Raw genomic sequence first — 17497 nt, 5'->3', positions numbered from 1 at the left:
TCCAAGGATTCTTTTCCCTTTAAACTAGCTTTGCATTTTTAAAATGTCCTTGGTTCTTGCAGTAAAAGATGCGGAGAGCACTTTATAGAGAGAGAGAGTCAAGAAGTGGCCGACAGGAAATAGGGAAATATCCACACACAATCCCCACCCTCCCTGCACAAAACTCATCCTTGCTCCTTATGGAAGAGGCGATTGACCCCAAAGAGAAGACCATGACTTCCCAGTGTCTCTTAATTAAGCAGAATATCTTCCCCCACCATTTAAGTTAAAACCTAACAGTGCTGCATAAAGTTGGGGCCCCAACTTTAAACTTGTGGTGGGTGCTATACAGATGCTGTACCAGTTTCCTCCCTAGCATAGCTTCCGGGGGCAAGCAGGGCTTCTTGCAATTCTGAATAGTGGAGGTGGCTAATTTATTGACACCGAGCACTGATTTACTGGACCTGGAAAAAGGGAGTACTCTCCTATTACCTCCACCAGAGCGGCCTAGAAGGAAATGAAATACAACCCCAGTCAAATGCAAAGGAGGTAATACAGCTCCTGGTTACCCAGAACACTCTCGACATACTGGTTTGACTCTTGACATATGAAACACTCTCTTATTCCCACCCTTAGGACGTTGGAAGGCCTTTTAAAACGCGGGATTATGCAGCCCACGGTCTAGGCCCCTGCTGCATTGAGACTGACAGGCTGCATAGTCGCAGTTCTGCTTTCAGCCAACACGTCAAGCGTGGTTTTACAGAATCCTAAAGCCTGCTAAAGTCCTAAAGGTCCCTCGCTTCGGGAGCTGCGGGGTGCAGAATGCAAGGGGGAAGAACCAACCCTGACTGTTTTCCAGTTATGTGGAAGAAAACAAGTCCTCACTCTGCGTTTGTCAGCAACAAGTCAGAGACACTTTATTACACGCCATTGGAAGGGAAGACTGCGGTTGGACAGGGGGTCCCCGGTCCTTGGGCAGATCTTTGCCAGATAAACAATTAGGGCAAGCATTTATACCTTTCGTTGCATACAATAATGATCAACAGCCGCGTCTTGTTTATACATATTCCTTCCTGATATCTTACTTTTCTCCGCAGTTCCTGCTACAGTCTGCGTTCCATTCTTATCTAACACAAGGTCAAAACAGCATCTCTTACAGTTTTTCCCACTCGCCCAGGCCCTGCCTTAAAGTCTCACGTTATTAGAGTTAGAGTTGGCCTGATCCTTGCTCTATTCCTAAGAAAACTAAGATGTCTGCGTCGAAATTCCCTTTATCCCTTTTTCCACTTCCACAGTTATTTCAGGCAACGTGGTGTTTCAGTGAAAGCTTTTTAAATGCCGTTCACAGCAGTGGCCTGGGATGAGATCCGGTGCATCCGGCTGTCTCTTCTGCCTCATCTCCTCAAACATTGTAAACCGGAAAGGGAATTTTGTCTCTGAATGCTAGGAACCTGTCTGCGCCTTTCCGTTGAAGATGATCCTATTCTACATTTAATTAATTGGCATGGCGGCTCTCTGGGCCTTGGGTCTCAGCCACGTGCTGTTTGTAAAGACCCCAGCAAATGTTGACTGCTGTATAAATAAAATAACAAGCAGAGCTGCTCCAGGGCCTTGCAGACAGTGACGGCACACACTAAAGAACGGCGTGCTGGTTCTAGGGAGGGGTCTTGAGATTATTGGGCGCTCAGCTTGCACGGTCCCAGAGCGTCCATGTCACTGGGCTGCTGTGATTGGATGTATGGTCTGTCCGCTCTGAAGGTCCCAACCGTGCAAGGCGCTGAGTGCCTCCAGCTCCCAGCACGGTCACGGGGAGTTGAAGGTGCGCAGCTGCTGCAGGGGAATGATCCCTCTATTACCAGTTACACCTCTATCCTCCAATGCCCTCTGCGGCAGTTCCTATGTCCTCTTTCTTGGCAATGGAGGGCAGACCCTTGTCATCCTGAGCAGGGAATGCCTCGTGTGGCTCAGCACCAACGATTTGCCTTCTCCCAAAGGACCTCAGGACACGCTGCTTGATCTCCTTCGTCCTCACACCGTAAATGATGGGGTTGATGGTGGATGGGAGCAGCAGGTAGATGGCGCTCAGCAGGTTATGCATGTCCTGCGAGATGGCCTGGCCAGCCCGATACACGATGGAGGAGAAGAGGCTGGAAGAGTACATGAAGAACATCACTAGCAGCTGGGTGCTACAGGTGTGGAAGGCTTTACGCCGTAGGCTGCCTGAGGCGATTTGCAGGGCCGTGTGGACAATGGAGGTGTAGGAGGCCAGGATACAGATGGTATCGAAGATGATAATGACGGCTCCCACCACCATGCCCAAGATGCTGTTGTGGGATGTGCTTCTGCAGGCCAAACTCACCAGAGCCATGTGCTCACATGCGAAATGCTGGATGATGTTGGACTGGCAGAAAGGCAGCCTGGAGGCTAGAATGACCATGGGGCAGGCCACAGAGAGGCCGCGGATCAGGGCAGCGAGGGTCAGCGTCACCAGCAGCCGCTTGGACATGATGTTCACGTAGTGCAGTGGCTTGCAGATGGCGACGTACCTGTCCAGAGCCATCATCAGCAGAACAGAGGAGTCCATTATGATTATCAGGTAGATAAAAAACATCTGGGCCAGGCAGCCGGGCAGGGAGACACGGCTGGAATGGAACAAGAAGCCCAGCAACATCTGGGGCATGATGGCGTTGGTGCTGCAGAGCCCCACGGCAGAGAGAAGCGAGATCATCAGGTACATGGGGGAGTGCAGGCTCTCCTCCACCCAAATGATGTAGATAACCGTGCAATTTGCCACCACATTCACCAGGTAAAGGCAGAAGAATGGAATGAAGAGGAGAGAGTGAAACTCCTGCAGTCCAGGGAATCCAAGCAGGATGAAATCTGTGTAGGAGAGATTCCCTTCTGGGCTTCGTCTCTCTCCTGTCATGCTGGGGCTGGGCAGTGCGGGGATCGCAGAGCTGTGAAGGGAGGGATGCCGCCTTTCTGTGTTAGAATATTTCTGGCACGTTATAATGGCTACAGAATGAATGCCTGGTTTGCAGAGCAGATCAGTCTGTCTTCATAATGCCCCCATGCCTGTGGTATCTCAGCCCCAGTATCCTGACAATATTATTAGTATTAACATAAGAACGGCCCTACTGGGTCAGACCAAAGGTCCATCTAGCCCAGTATCCTGTCTTCCGACAGTAGCCAGTGCCAGGTGCCCCAGAAGAATGAACAAAACAGGGAATCACCAAGTGATCCATCCCCAGTCACTCATTCCAGCTTTTGGCAAACAGAGGCTAGGGACACTATTCCTTCCCATCCTGGCTAATAGCCATTGATGGACCTATCCTCCATGAATTTATCTAGTTCTTTTTTGAACCCGGTTATGGTCTTGGCCTTCACAACATCCTCTGGCAAGGAGTTCCACAGGTTGACTGTGCGTTGTGTGAAGAAATACTTCCTGTTGTTTGTTTTAAACCTGCTGTCTATTAATTTCATTTGGTGACCCCTAGTTCTTGTGTTATGAGTAGTAAACAACACTTCCTTATCTACTTTCTCTACACCAGTCATGATTAATAGACCTCAATCATCTCTCCCCTTAGTCGTCTCTTTTCCAAGCTGAAAAGTCCCAGTCTTATTAATCTCGCCTCATACGGAAGCCGTTCCATGCTCCTAATCATTTTTGTTGCCCTTTTATGAACCTTTTCCAAGTCCAATGTAGCTTTTTTGAGATGGGGCGACCACATCTGTACACAGTATTCAAGATGTGGGTATACCATGGATTTATATAGAGGCAGCATGATATTTTCTGTCCTATTATCCCTCTCTTAATTATTCTTTGCATTCTGTTCACTTTTTTGACTGCTGCTGCACATCGAGTGGATGTTTTCAGAGAACTATCCACAATGACTCCAAGATCTCTTTCTTGAGTGGTAACAGCTAATGTTGGGATTGTTGGGATTAAGCTTTCCAGTGTGCATTACTTTGTATTTATCAACATTAAATTTCATCTGCCCAGTCACCCAGTTTTGTGAGATCCTTATGCAGCTCTTCGCAGTCTGCCTGGGTCTTAACTATCTTTAGTAATTTTGTATCATCTGCAAATTTTGCCACCTCACTGTTTACCCCTTTTTCCAGATCATTTACGCATATGTTGAATAGGATTGTCCCAGAACATATCCCTGGGGGACACCACTGTTTACCTCTCTCCATTTTGAAAACTGACCATTTATACCTACCCTTTGTTCCCTATCTTTTAACCAGTTACCAATCCATGAGAGCTCCTTCCCTCTTATCCCATGAAGGCTTACTTTGAGTAAGAGCCTTTGTTAAGGGGCCTATTCAAAAGTTTTCTGAAAATCTAAGTACACTATGTCCACTGGATCCCCTTGGTCCACATGCTTGTTGACCCCCTCAAAGAATTCTAGTAGATTGGTAAGGCATGATTGTCCTTTATATAAACCATATTGACTCTTCCTCAACAAATTATGTTTATCTATGTGTCTGACAATATTGTTCATCATTATAGTTTCAAGCAGTTTGCCTGGTACTGAAGTCAGGCTTACAGGCCTGTAATTGCCGGGATCACCTCTGGAGCCCTTTTTAAAAATTGGCGTCACATTAGCTACCCTCCTGTCATCTGGTGCAGAAGCTGATTTAAATGATAGGTTACAGACTACAGTTAGTTCCTTCAGAACTCTTGGGTGAATCCTATCTTGTCCTGGTGACTTATTGCTGTTTAGTTTATCAGTTTGTTCCCAAACCTTCTCTAATGATACCTCAATCTGGGACAGTTTCTCAGATCTGTCACCTAAAAAATCCAGAGACTACTTACAGTCCTTTAATAGTCCCTGGCAAGATGTAAAGTGTCCAGAGCGGCTCTTAGAAACACTACTGAGATAATTCTGATCCAGCTCACTTGGCCAGGGCAGCGAGGAGACTGTCTTTAGTTCAGGCATTGCGTGAAAGGAGCTGAGGCACACAGGGTATTTATGCTCCTCTTGGAAACCCCTGTGGAGCTGATGTCACTGTAGCTGAATCAGAGACATACGAGGCTTGGGCTCTGTATGGCACAGGCATGTAGCAATTCTCCATCCCATCCAGTGTCAGTGGTTTATAGCAACAACGCCTTGGCCATTAGAAATTGCTATCCTCTGTTGCAGACTGGTTTGTTATTGTACGGTTGCTTGTGGGTCCTGGTGTCCTGACGCCACTGCTCATCGTGCTGACCAACACTGTTAGAATTGTGGACATGTGGGGCTGGAAGGGACCTCGAGAGGTCATCTAGTCCAGCCCCCTGCGTGGAGGCAGGGCCAAGTAAATCCAGAGCAGCCCTGGCAGGTGTTTGTCCAGCCTGGTCTTAAAAACCTCCAGTGACGGGGATTCCTCAACCTCCCTTGGAGGCCTATTGCAGAACTCAACTCCCCTGAGAGTTAGGAAGATTTTTCATATTCTAACCTGAATCTCCCTTGTTGCAGATTAGGCCCATTACTTCTAGTCCGACCTTCAGTGGACATGGAGAACAATTGATCCCCGTCCTCTTTAGAACAGCCCTTAATGTATTTGATGGCTATTATCTGGTCCCCCTCTCCGCCTTCTTTTCTCAAAACTAAACATGTCCAGTTTTTTTAAACCTTTCCTCATAGGCCAGATTTTCGACACCATGTATCATTTTTGTTGCTCTTCTCTGGATTCTCTACAGTTTGTCTCCATCTTTCCTAAAATGTGGTGCCCAGAACTAGATGCAGGACACCAGGTGCTGCAGGCTGACTGTGCATTGTGTGAAGATGTACTTCCTTTTATTTGTTTTAAACCTTCTGTCTATTGATTTCCTCCAGGTTTTCAGAACACCTAGTCGAAAGGGGACACTGGTGGCTCCGATCAGCACCACCGACCAGGCCATTAAAAGTCTGGTCAGTGGTACAGCGGTGGCCCGGGGCTAAGGCAGGATCCCTGCCTGCCTTAGCTCCGCATGGCTCCTGGAAGCGGCTACCAGGTCCTTGCGGCCCCTAGGTGCATGGGTGGCCAGGGAGGCTTCACGCACTGTCCCTGCCCCAAGTACATAAGAATGGCCATACTGGGTCAGACCAAAGGTCCATCTAGCCCAGTATCCTGTCTTCTTACAGTGGCCAATGCCCCAGAGGGCATGAACAGAACAGGGAATCATCAAGTGATCCACTCCTGTCACCCATTCCCGGCTTCTGGCAAACAGAGGCTAGGGACACCATCCGTGCCCATCCTGCCTAATAGCCATTGATGGACTTATCCTCCATGAATTTATCTAGTTCTTTTTTGAACCCTGTTATAGTCTTGGCCTTCACAAAGTCCTCTGGCAAAGCGTTCCACAGGTTGACTGTGCATTGAGTACCAGCTCTGCAGCTCCTATTGGCTGGGAACTGTGACCAACGGGAGCTGCAGGCGGCTCTGCCTGCAGGTGCGAAGGCAGCACTCACCACACAGAGCCACTTGGCTGCCCATGCGCCTAGAGGCCCCAGGGATCTGGCGGCTGCTTCCTCAGAGCAGCAGTAAGTGCTGCCAGGACCCTGCACCCCACCCCCCACTGCAACCCCCTGGCCCAGCCCAGAGTCCCCTCCCAAACCCCTCATCCCTGGACTTGCCAGAGTTTATGTTCTGTTTTATTGTTCTTAGTAGGATGTGAGCTCCACTTTTTAAATGATGTCTTTTTGTCTCTAACCACCTCATTTGCTACACTATTTAGCCACAGTGGCACTTTTTGGGGTCCTCTTACTGTTTTTTTATTGTGATTATACATTTAGTTTTACTAATATCAAGATAACAAAATATCAAACTTTACTAATATCAAGATATAGCACATCTACAGCGTCGCCCCATCCACTAGGCAAGTCACCCTGTCAGAGATGGAAATTAGGTTGGTTTGGCATGCTTTGTATTTGACAAAGTGGGGGGGGCAGGGATAGCTCTAGTGGTTTGAGCATTAGCCTGCTAAACCCAGGGTTGTGAGTTCAATCCTTGAGGGGGCCATTTAGGGATCTGGGGCAAAAATTGGAGATTGGTCCTGCTTTGAGCAGGGGGGTGGACTAGATGATCTCCCAAGGTCCCTTCCAACCCAGATATTCTATGATTCTATGAAAACAATGCTGTCTATTCCTTACAAGCCTGTTACCCTTGAGGTGCTTGCAAATTGATTGCTTAATAATTTGTTCCAGTATCTTTCATATCTTTCACTTTTGTTGCCCTCCGCTGGACTCTTTCCAATTTTTCCACATGCTTCTTGTAGTGTGGGGCCCAAAACTGGACACAGTACTCCAGATGAGGCCTCACCAGTGTTGAATAGCGGGGAACGATCACGTTCCTCGATCTGCTCTCAGTGCTCCGACTTATACAGCCCAAAATGCTGTTAGCCTTCCTGGCAACAAGGGCACACTGTTGACTTATGTCCAGCTTCTTGTCCACTGTAACCCCTAGGTCCTTTTCTGTAGAACTGCTGCCTAGCCATTCAGTCCCTAGTCTGTAGCGGTGCATGGGATTCTTCCGTCCTAAGTGCAGGACTCTGCACTTGTCCTTGTTGAACCTCATCAGATTTCTTTTGGCCCAATCCTCCAATTTATCTAGGTCCCTTTGTATCCTATCCCTACCCTCCAGTGTATCTACCACTCCTCCCAGCTTAGTGTCATCTGCAAACTTTCTGAGGGTGTATCCATGCCATCCTGGAGCCGGGATTGTTTAGCCTGCAGAAGAGAAGAATGAGGGGGGATTTGATAGCTGCTTTCAACTACCTGAAAGGGGGTTCCAAAGAGGATGGCTCTAGACTGTTCTCAATGGTAGCAGATGACAGAACGAGGAGTAATGGTCTCAAGTTGCAGTGGGGGAGGTTTAGATTGGATATTAGGAAAAACTTTTTCACTAAGAGGGTGGTGAAACACTGGAATGCGTTACCTAGGGAGGTGGTAGAATCTCCTTCCTTAGAGGTTTTTAAGGTCAGGCTTGACAAAGCCCTGGCTGGGATGATTTAACTGGGATTTGGTCCTGCTTTGAGCAGGGGGTTGGACTAGATGACCTTCTGGGGTCCCTTCCAACCCTGATATTCTATGATTCTGTGATTCCTCCAGATCATTAATGAAGGCATTGAAGTCAGGTATTAAAGTCAGGCTGACTTGTCTATAATCCTCTGGATCCTCTTTGTTCCCTTTTTAAAAGATAGGTGTTAGGTTTGCCCTTCTCCCGTCCTCTGGGACCTCACCTGTTCTGCGTGAGTTCTCAAAGATAATTGCTAATGGTTCAAGATTGCTTCAGCTAGTTTTTTAAGTACTGTAGGTTGAATTTAGTCAGGCTTTGCCAACTTGAATACAACTAATTTAGCTAAATATTCTTTAGCCTGCTCTTTCCCTATTTTGGCTTGTGTTCCTTCCGGTTCCCCTCTTCTTGTTAATATTAAATATGTTAAGCATCTGGTCACAATTAACCTTTTTGGTGAAGACTGAACACAGACATTGAACACTTCAGCCTTCTGGATGTTATCAGTTATTAGGTCTCCTCCCCCCTAAGTAGAGGGCCCCCACTTTCTTTCATCTTCTTCTTGCTCCTAATGCATTTAAAGAACCTCTTCTTGTTGCCTTTTATGTCCCTTGCCAGGAGTAACTCGTCCAGCCTTTCTGATTCTGTCCCCACATGCTTATGCTATTCTTTTGTACTCATCCTTAGCAATTGGCCCATGTTTTCATGGAGATTTGATGATCATGGAAACATGATGATTTCTGTTACTGGGCCCCGATATCAAGTACAAGTCCATGATGCATGATGATAGCAAACACTGGTGTAGCGTTTTGAATTTTCAATTAATCCATGTTTCCCCTTTTTGTGGGGTTCCTTGTTGATTTTCAGCTCACTGAAGAGCTCCTGATGGAGCCATATTATCTCATTGTTTCCTTGTGCCCCTCCCCACCATCGGTGTGCCTGGTTTTATTTGTTGTCATTTGTTTTCTATTTTTATATTGTAAGGTTTTGGGGGCAGGGAATGTCTTTTTGTTCTGTGTTTGTACAGCACTGAGCATAATGAGGTCCTGGGCCATGATTAGGGCTATTGGGCACTACGGTAATAGAAATAAATAGTGACAGAGATTATTATTAGGAGCTAGGATGAGACCTTAATTGAGGCGGGGATGGGGGCAGATTATCTCACATCTTCCTACAGTGGGGTTCTTAGACTTTCCTCTGGAATGGCAGCTGGTACTGCCACTGAAGAAAACAGGACCATGGGCTACATGGACCTTGGGTCTGATCCATAGTCTCTGTTTGCCAGAAGCTGGGACTGGACGACAGGAGATAGATCATTCGCTGGTTGCCTGTTCTGTTCATTCCCTCTGGGGCACCTGGCACTGGCCACTGTTGGAAGACAGGATACTGGGCTAGATGGACCATTGGTCTGACCCAGTGTGGCCGTTCTTATGTTCATTATGGTAATTCCTAAACACAAGTGAACCACCTGTGCATAGATGTGTGTGTGCTGTTGCTGATCTACCTTCAGGACATGTCCTGTGCAAGCGGTGGGATTTGAGGCAGAGCTGGAGGCTGAGTAGAGAGGGATAAAGGGATGCTGCAGAGCACAGACCAGAAGCACTTTTGTCCTTGGCCCTTCCTATCCATGGTCCATTCCCTTCTTCACATACCTGCAACAGGTGCAAAAGGCTGCAGGCACAGCCAGGTGGTGCCGTCATTTCTGAGTAGTTTCTCCCAGGACTTGGGGTGCGCGTGGGTGGGAGAGAAAAAGAAATTGTGAAAATTTTCTTGAATTTTTTTTTCAATTTAAAATCCCAAAGATTTTGGACCAGCGCTGGAGCTGCTTGAAAAGCAGGTTGAAAAATCTACAAAAGTTTTGTCCAATTTTTCTGACTATGTCTTTGTCTACACTGGACTTTCATCAGTAAAACTTTTGTTGTTCAGGGGAGTGGAAAAGACACCCCCCAGAATGACAAAAGTTTTACCGACGAAATGCATTGGTGTGAACAGTGCAATTAATTCTTGAACTGGTTCTTTGATTAGCTAGTGCAAAGACAGAATTAGGAGCCCAGATGCCATGGGGATGGGCATGGTGTAAGAACTGGAGTTACCTCTTTTTGCTCATGGCTGCTGGTTTAAAGGGGACTAAGGCAGACCTTTTCTTGAACAGTTTCCAAAGGTTCTCCCTGATCTCTTTGGTTTTCATGCCGCAGATGATAGGGTTAATGGCACATGACAGGAGCAGATATATGGCACTAAGCAGGTCCTGCACGTCTTGCGATACAGACTTCCCTGCCCAGTATACGATGGAGGAGGACAAGCTGGAGAAATAGACGATCAGGATGACCAGGAGGTAACTGCTGCAGGTGTGGAAGGCTTTGTGCCGGAGTTTACGTCTCCTGAGCTCTCAGTGCTTTCCCTGCGGCAGTCCAGCAAGGAAGAGATGAGCAGGAACTGGGAGAGATAGCAGCAGGGGAAGGGAGGGGGCAGGAGATGCTGGCCGGGGGATAGGGCGGACAGGGGCAGAGGGGTCTTTACAGCACATTCCCCTACAGAACCATTATTCCTGAGTCTCACCATTCCCCTGCTCCCTAGCAAATAGCTGTGAAACCCATTGGGAAATGGTGTGTGTCTCCATCACCCTCTAGTGTCAGGTCACATAGAATGCAACAGTCTTCGACTGCTACCGGTTACTATGTTAGCTCAAATATTGGAGGCCAGAGTGGTGGAGCTAAAGCTCCCAACCCTGCTAATGTGGGGGTCCATGTGATGATGATTTTGTTTTTTTCAATTTATAATTTTTTTAAAACACTTAAGAAATTGCATTAAAAACCCTCTTATATTTGAAAGAATGTTCTGTGGGAAAGATAGTGTGTATCATAATGCATATGCACAAGGGAGCCGAATTAATGTTGCACAGACAATACCTAATTCTTGCCATTTCCTAACCTTTGAGTGCTTGACTTCGCAATCTTAATGTTCTTTTAATATCATTTGTTTGCCAGAAGCTGGGAATGGGCGACAGGGGAGGGATCACTTGATGATTCCCTGTTCTGTGCGTTCCCTCTGGGGCACCTGGCATAGGCCACTGTTGGAAGGCAGGAGAGTGGGCGAGATGGACCATTAGTTTGACCAAGTCTGGCTGTTCTTATGTTTTAATACATATAGACATTTGCAATTTATTTCCTGATAATTATAGATGAGGTCGGTTCTGAGAAGTCTATATAATAAAAGCAGCATCCATGTGATAGATAGATAGATAGAGGGGGTGTATGAGGATAGATAGATAGCTAATAGAGGGGGTGTATGGGGATGGATAGATAATGGAGGGGGTGTATGGGGATAGACAGATAGATAGACAGAGGGGGTGTATGGGGATAGATGGATAGATAGATAATGGAGGGGGTGTATGGGGATAGACAGACAGATAGATAATGGAGGGGGTGTCTGGGGATAGATAGATAATGGAGGGGGTGTATGGGGATAGAAAGACAGATAGATAGAGGGGGTGTCTGGGGACAGACAGATAATGGAGGGGGCGTCTGGGGATAGATAGACAGATAATAGAGGGGGTGTATGCGGATAGATAGATAATGGAGGGGGTGTATGGGGATAGACAGATAGATAGAGGGGGTGTCTGGGGACAGACAGATAGGTTAGATACAGCACCAGCTATTGGCATGGGAGCAGAGGGTATTTTGTGATGTTGGTAAATCTGTAGTTTCACTGAAGTTGTTGCTATGCCCTGAGAATGGCTTCCTGCACGCAGCAATTCGCACCTACTGTTTCCACATGCCCCGCCAGTCACTCTTACCTGGCTGACTTGGGTGGGACGGCGGAGCTGAAGGACGAGGTGGTTTGGTGTAGAAGGGACAGTGAGGATGAGCGTGCGGAGATGTGGCCTGATGGAAGGACAAAGCTGGCTTCAGTGCTGGAGTGGAGGAAGCAGCCGGCAATGTGAAAGGAGACAGAAGTGCAGAGTCTGGATGGGCCTGGAAGGGAAGGACAAGAGGTGTGACCTGGATGTGGTGAAACAGAGGCTGGGGAGGGATTGGTGGGGAGAGGGGCGATGCAGGCAGCGGGACAGCAACACAACTGTCTATAACTTCCATAGCTCCGTAGATTTTGAGCCCAGAAGAGCCCTTTGCAACCGACTCGCCTGCCTTCCTGCATAACACTGACCACAGAGCCTCACCCAGCGGTTCCTGCACCAAGCCCAGGACTTCTGGGTGTGCCAGAGCGTTTCTTCTAGAAGACATCCAGCATTGAGACTCCACCCCCACAGCCCTTGGGAGCTTGTTCCTATGGTTCGTTCCCCTCCCTGTTAAAATTGTGCTCTTTGCTTCCCCTCGAAATCTGTCAGGTTTCAGGTCCCAAGCTGGACGGGCACGAATGGGAGATGGTAGCCCGGGGCAAATCCAGCAGGGTGCTGGTCGCTTATAACACCCTGCGACTCCTACAAGGACTGATAGCAGAGTGGTCCCTCTCCTGCACTCCTCTTCTCAAACACGTGTAAAGCAGGAGATGCCCAGCACCATCCATCTCCTTCACCGAAATCGGCGTGCGATTTTAAGGGGAAATACGAAAAGGCGGTTTGGTTTCTTTGTGTTTGTGTTTTGGTGCCACCACTGTCCTCTGCCACCCGTGGCTCCGGACTGGGCCCCTGTCCTTCCTCTCTCACGAGAGCAGCGTGTGCACATGGCAGTCTCCTGCCCCGTCAGTCTGCACAAGCGGCTCCGTCCCCGAGTGGATGTCGCCGGCAGAGAAACCTTCACACTGCGCATCATCCAAACAGCAGAGCTGGTACCTGATAGGCCGGGGACCTATGGAGCAACGCAACGCAATGCGCTCCCTGCCAGCCCATGGGAGGCCTGTCAAGAGGCCACTAAAGTCCGTGGGACTTGCCTCCCCCAACCTTTGCAGTGATCTTAACCAAAGCCGGGAGGTGCGATACAGGGAGATTTTGGCCAGAGCGTCCGTGCTGAGTGATGGTGTCTGGAGCGCAGGAAATACAGAGACTTTGCTCAGGGGAGCGGGCAGCCTGCCCTCCACCAAGGAGGCTCTGACAGTCTCTCCCAGCATTGGGCCCAGTTCCTTCCCCCTGGCCTTCGCCAGCCAGGAAGGAGCTGGCTCTGGAGCACAAGTTGATGGCTGAGGGGTGTCCAAACCCCTCAGGACGGGTGGCTCGGTGGTGAGAGTGCGAGCCAGATTCCCTGCTCTGCTGCACACGCCGTGTGACCTTGTCACCGCACGGAGCTTCCCCGGGCCTCGGTTGCCCATATGTACAATGGGGATGGGCGCCTGGCCCTCCCTGACGGGGGTGTTGTGAGGCACTCAGCTACTACAGTGATGGGGAGCTGATAAATACCTGAGCTAGCTACTGCCGCAGAGAGTGGCATGGACTGAAACGCTAGCAGGAAAGCCTTGGGGGTGTTCCCTCGAGGGCCTGCCCTGCTCTGGCCAGACAGGAGCCACAAAGAAGGCATTTCCTGCCCAAGAGCCAAGGCTGCTGGGATTCTTCTGCTCCTGGCTGGCACAAATCTGCTACTTGAAGTTTTGAGGAGGCCAGGAATGTGCTGCCCTCTCCCTCCCTCTCTCTCTCTCTGCACCTGCTGCCGCTTGAAATGAGTGCAGCCCTGGGGGGGCCAAAGAGAGCCCCGTTCCGTCACTCCCCAGGCTCACTGCCCTTCCATTCTCTCCACTGCCACTTCAGTGCATCACGTTTTCCACAGCAGCTAAGGTCAGTAGGAACAAGAGCCCTATAGGGTGTTGACCCCAAGCCCCCTGGCAGCCTTGTTCTATCCACCCCGTCTATGCACCAGTGCTGGGAGAAGATACATTTCCTTTTGGGAAGGAGTAGATGCTACTTTAAAAGTGGCGCTTGATTCCTCATTTCCCCACTCCAGCAGCTCCCAAGAGCAACTAGCTGCTCCCACTGCACCCTACCCCCTGCCTCCATCCGACAACAATGGACAAGCACACGGATTCTGCTGAAGGGATCAGAAATGAAAGAGTGAACAATGCCGGCGAAGAAATTGTCATCATTAGGTGTCAGAGTTAAGCTCTCACTGATTCCAATGGGAGCAGCTCCCGTCAATCCTAGATCTATTGTTTTCAGGCTCTCTGCAGACTCAGGTAGGCAACACTGCATCACGTGACATTCGGGTTCACATTCCGAGTGTCGGCTTCACAAGCGTAAAGCCTGGAGATTTCATCTTTTATTTGAATGACAGTTGAGAGTCTGGATGACAATTGGCTGCTTCAAAGACTGGGATAATTATGCAGCCACATAACTGCATTACACAGAGTGCAGTAATCATATTGCCTCTTCCAACTTAATCGATCTGGCCGAAAGAGCACTCAGATTCCCCTTTTCTAAGAAGACTGGCACCTCGAACTAAAGGAGAATACCTATTTCCTGTTAACAGCATAAGGCCTATGACACACAACTGAGCATTTCTGATTCCTTCCACCAAGAGGGTAGTGGGGCGCATACAGCCAGTTCAGAGTATTAACACACGTGTGATGTTGCACTCTATATGATTTTATGAAAATATGCTAATGAGTGTGAATATAATGTAACTGGAATATGCTTCCTGCAAAAGGTCTCTTGTAAGGTATCATGACAAAGCTTATAATCTACTGAGTGTGGTCATCCTATTTGCATGTATGTATCATTCTTGTATCTGAAACTAGAAATATGAAATGTAACTCTGAGGGCCTATTGTAGTTATGCAAAGTGTGGGCCATTAATGGTGGTTTGGAATCTTAATGGCTCCCATCAATCAGGACAATTGACTGTGGATGTCTCTGTTTGCTTGCAGGCCTTCCTGCGAGTCAGGCCGGGAAGAATGAAGACTTGGGGTATCACAGGACATGTGACCATGTCACCTGGTACTGACATCCATCTTAAACCTGGTGCTTTTCCATTTAGAAGGAGGGGTGGGGACCCAGAGAGACAAAAGATTCCCGCCTTGTGCCAAAGCTATATAAGGCGGTGGAACAGAACAAAGGAGGCTGCAATCATGAGAAATCCCCTAGCTACCACCTGAGCTGGAACAAGGGCTGTACCAGGGGAAAGGATTGTACCCAGACCAGGAAGGTGTCCAGTCTGTGATAGAAGCTTATTGAAACATCTGAGGGTGAGATTTTATCTGTATTCAGTTTTCTTACTGTATTAGGTTTAGACTTGTGTGTTTTATTTTATTTTGCTTGGTAATTCACTTTGTTCTGTCTGTTATCACTTGGAACCACTTAAATCCTACTTTTTGTATTTAATAAAATCATTTTTTACTTATTAATTAACCCAGAGTATGTATTAATACCTGGGGAGGGGGGCAAACAGCTGTGCATATCTCTTTATCAGTGTTGTAGAGGGCGAACAATTTATGAGTTTACCCTGTATGAGCTTTATACAGGGTAAAACGGATTTATTTGGGGTTTGGACTCCATTGGGAGTTGGGCATCTGATTGAGTGCTAGAGACAGGAACACTTCTTAAGCTGCTTTCAGTTAAGCCTGTAGTTTGTGGGACGTGGTTCAGACCTGGGTCTGTGTTTGTAGCCGGCAAGTGTGTCTGGCACAACCAGGCAGGGTGCTGGAGGCCCAGGCTGAGAGGGTAGGCAGGGGCAGGAATAGTCTTGGCACATCAGTTGGCAGCCCCAAGGGGGTCTCTGTGATCCAACCTGTCACAAGACATATGTTACATTAATAGAGCACTTGTCAACTTGAAGGATTTGCAAACTATACATACAGCCAGGCCCTCTCAGAGGTCCAGAGAGGCCCTGGCCACTTCCGGCTTTTGAGGCCCCTAGCCATAATAAAAATAAAAAATGATGACACATGAAAACAAAATAAGGCACCAAAAAAAAAGAGACATAATTTGAATTTTTTTGTTTAACAAATGCTTTTCTAGCCTTTTTCTGTGCAAATGCACGAATTACTGAGGGAAAATCTAGCTTTCGTGCAATGTCACTGTTGATATTAAGCACGCGAGCCCATTCAAACGCTTTTGTCCCATCGTTGAATGGTGATAGTTCTTTACCTGCTTCAACACATTGAAGGTGCGTTCACCTGAAGCCACTGATGTACCGTAAACTGATAAAAATACGCAATATTTATGAACATTTTTAACTCTTTAATATGACAAAATCTGTATCAGCTAATAAAAACATTAGGTCTTTTACCAAATCACATCTCTTATTTGCTTAAATTTTCAGCTCTAAGCTGAGAGAGTGTCACATTTTAGTCCGATAGGGATGCGCATAAAAACACGTTGAGAAACTTATCAAATGCCAAAAAATTAACAAGTGTCTGAATTTGAGGCCCACTTTGAGCTTGAGGCCCAGGCCAAATGGCCCTCCTGGCCCCCCTCCCCCCCCCCGATGGGCCCTGCATACACCATCATGGAAATGCAGCCACTGCTGGGGTGAAGGGTGGCAAACAACTGTACACAGCATGCGTGGGGTTGTGTGGGGTGATAATTTTGGCCAGGGCCAGTCTTTCATCCTATGAAAAGTGCCAGGGGATCTTTAATGTGCACCCTGGATGACCAGGCTGTCCTATCGCGAAGAAAACCGTATCCGTGACAGATAACCACATCAGCCCTGCTGAGGTGGGGGTGGCGAGTTCAGGAACTTCAGGCCATAGCCACCCAAGGTGACCAGTCAGCTGTTTACATGACACACAGGTAAAATGGAAAAGGAAGGAAATGAAGAGGCTGAAATTCTCCTCTCTGACCACTAGATATCGCCATTGCTCCACGCTTGGATTAACATCTGACCGGAGCAGCCTGAAGGCAGATTTTGGACTGGGACAAACTCTGAAAGTGCAGATTGTCTTGGGACCTTTCTGCCAGGGGTGATGCTGGAGCAATCTGTGTCGTGGGCGGTGCTGAGAGCCATTGAACCAAACTGTAAACCCTGGATACGATGGAAACCACTTCAAGCCAGGGGGTGCAGCAGCCCCCACCCCCACCCCAGGACCCCTAGTTCCAGCACCTGGGCTTTCTGCTCATTTGCATTTCAGGGTTGGGTGTTTTTAAGACCTGTGTTTCGGAGGTTAGTTAATGAGCAAGGAATAATACCGAAAATAATATCAGTGGCAGCAATAATGCAGGGCTGATCACTTTGTGAGTTTATCGAGTAAATCAATCCACATATTAGTTACTGGCTGCAGTGTTCCAGTCAGGGTGTTTGCTCCCAGCAGGCCGCTGACCTCATGTCCCTTTTCCGAGCCGAAAGTGCCGTGAAGTTCTAACACCCAGGTTCAGGTGCTAGCTGGGCTCTGCTCCACCACAGATGTCCTGTGTGACCTTGGGGCAGTCACTTAGCCTCGCTGTGCCTCGGTTTCCTCTTCTGTGCAATGAGGTAACAGCCCTGCCCTGCCTCCCAGGGGTGCATGAGGATAAATACAACACAGATTGTGAGGGGCCCAGTGTCACGGAGTCCCCGTGCGATGCTCTGGGACTGCTCCCTACGGAGCCAGGCAGGACTTTGGGGAAGTCTCCCCTCTGGGAGCAGCCTGTCTGCAGGACACCCAGCTTCCACCTTCCTGGG

At 48.3% G+C, this 17497-nt stretch overlaps 1 protein-coding gene across 1 annotated transcript; it reads right to left on the bottom strand.

Annotated features, from left to right (window-relative positions):
* Positions 1-1846: 1846 nt before the first annotated feature.
* LOC125631301 (olfactory receptor 52K1-like) lies at positions 1847-2905 on the bottom strand. Its single transcript, XM_048837767.2, has one exon. The coding sequence runs from the start codon at positions 2903-2905 to the stop codon at positions 1847-1849; it is 1059 nt and encodes a 352-aa protein (XP_048693724.2).
* Positions 2906-17497: the final 14592 nt, after the last annotated feature.

The sequence above is a fragment of the Caretta caretta genome, chromosome 1 (genome assembly GCF_965140235.1).
Source record: "Caretta caretta isolate rCarCar2 chromosome 1, rCarCar1.hap1, whole genome shotgun sequence".
Taxonomy (NCBI): domain Eukaryota; kingdom Metazoa; phylum Chordata; order Testudines; family Cheloniidae; genus Caretta; species Caretta caretta.
Note: the sequence above shows the minus strand (reverse complement) of the source record. Positions and strands in the feature narration are given on the sequence as shown.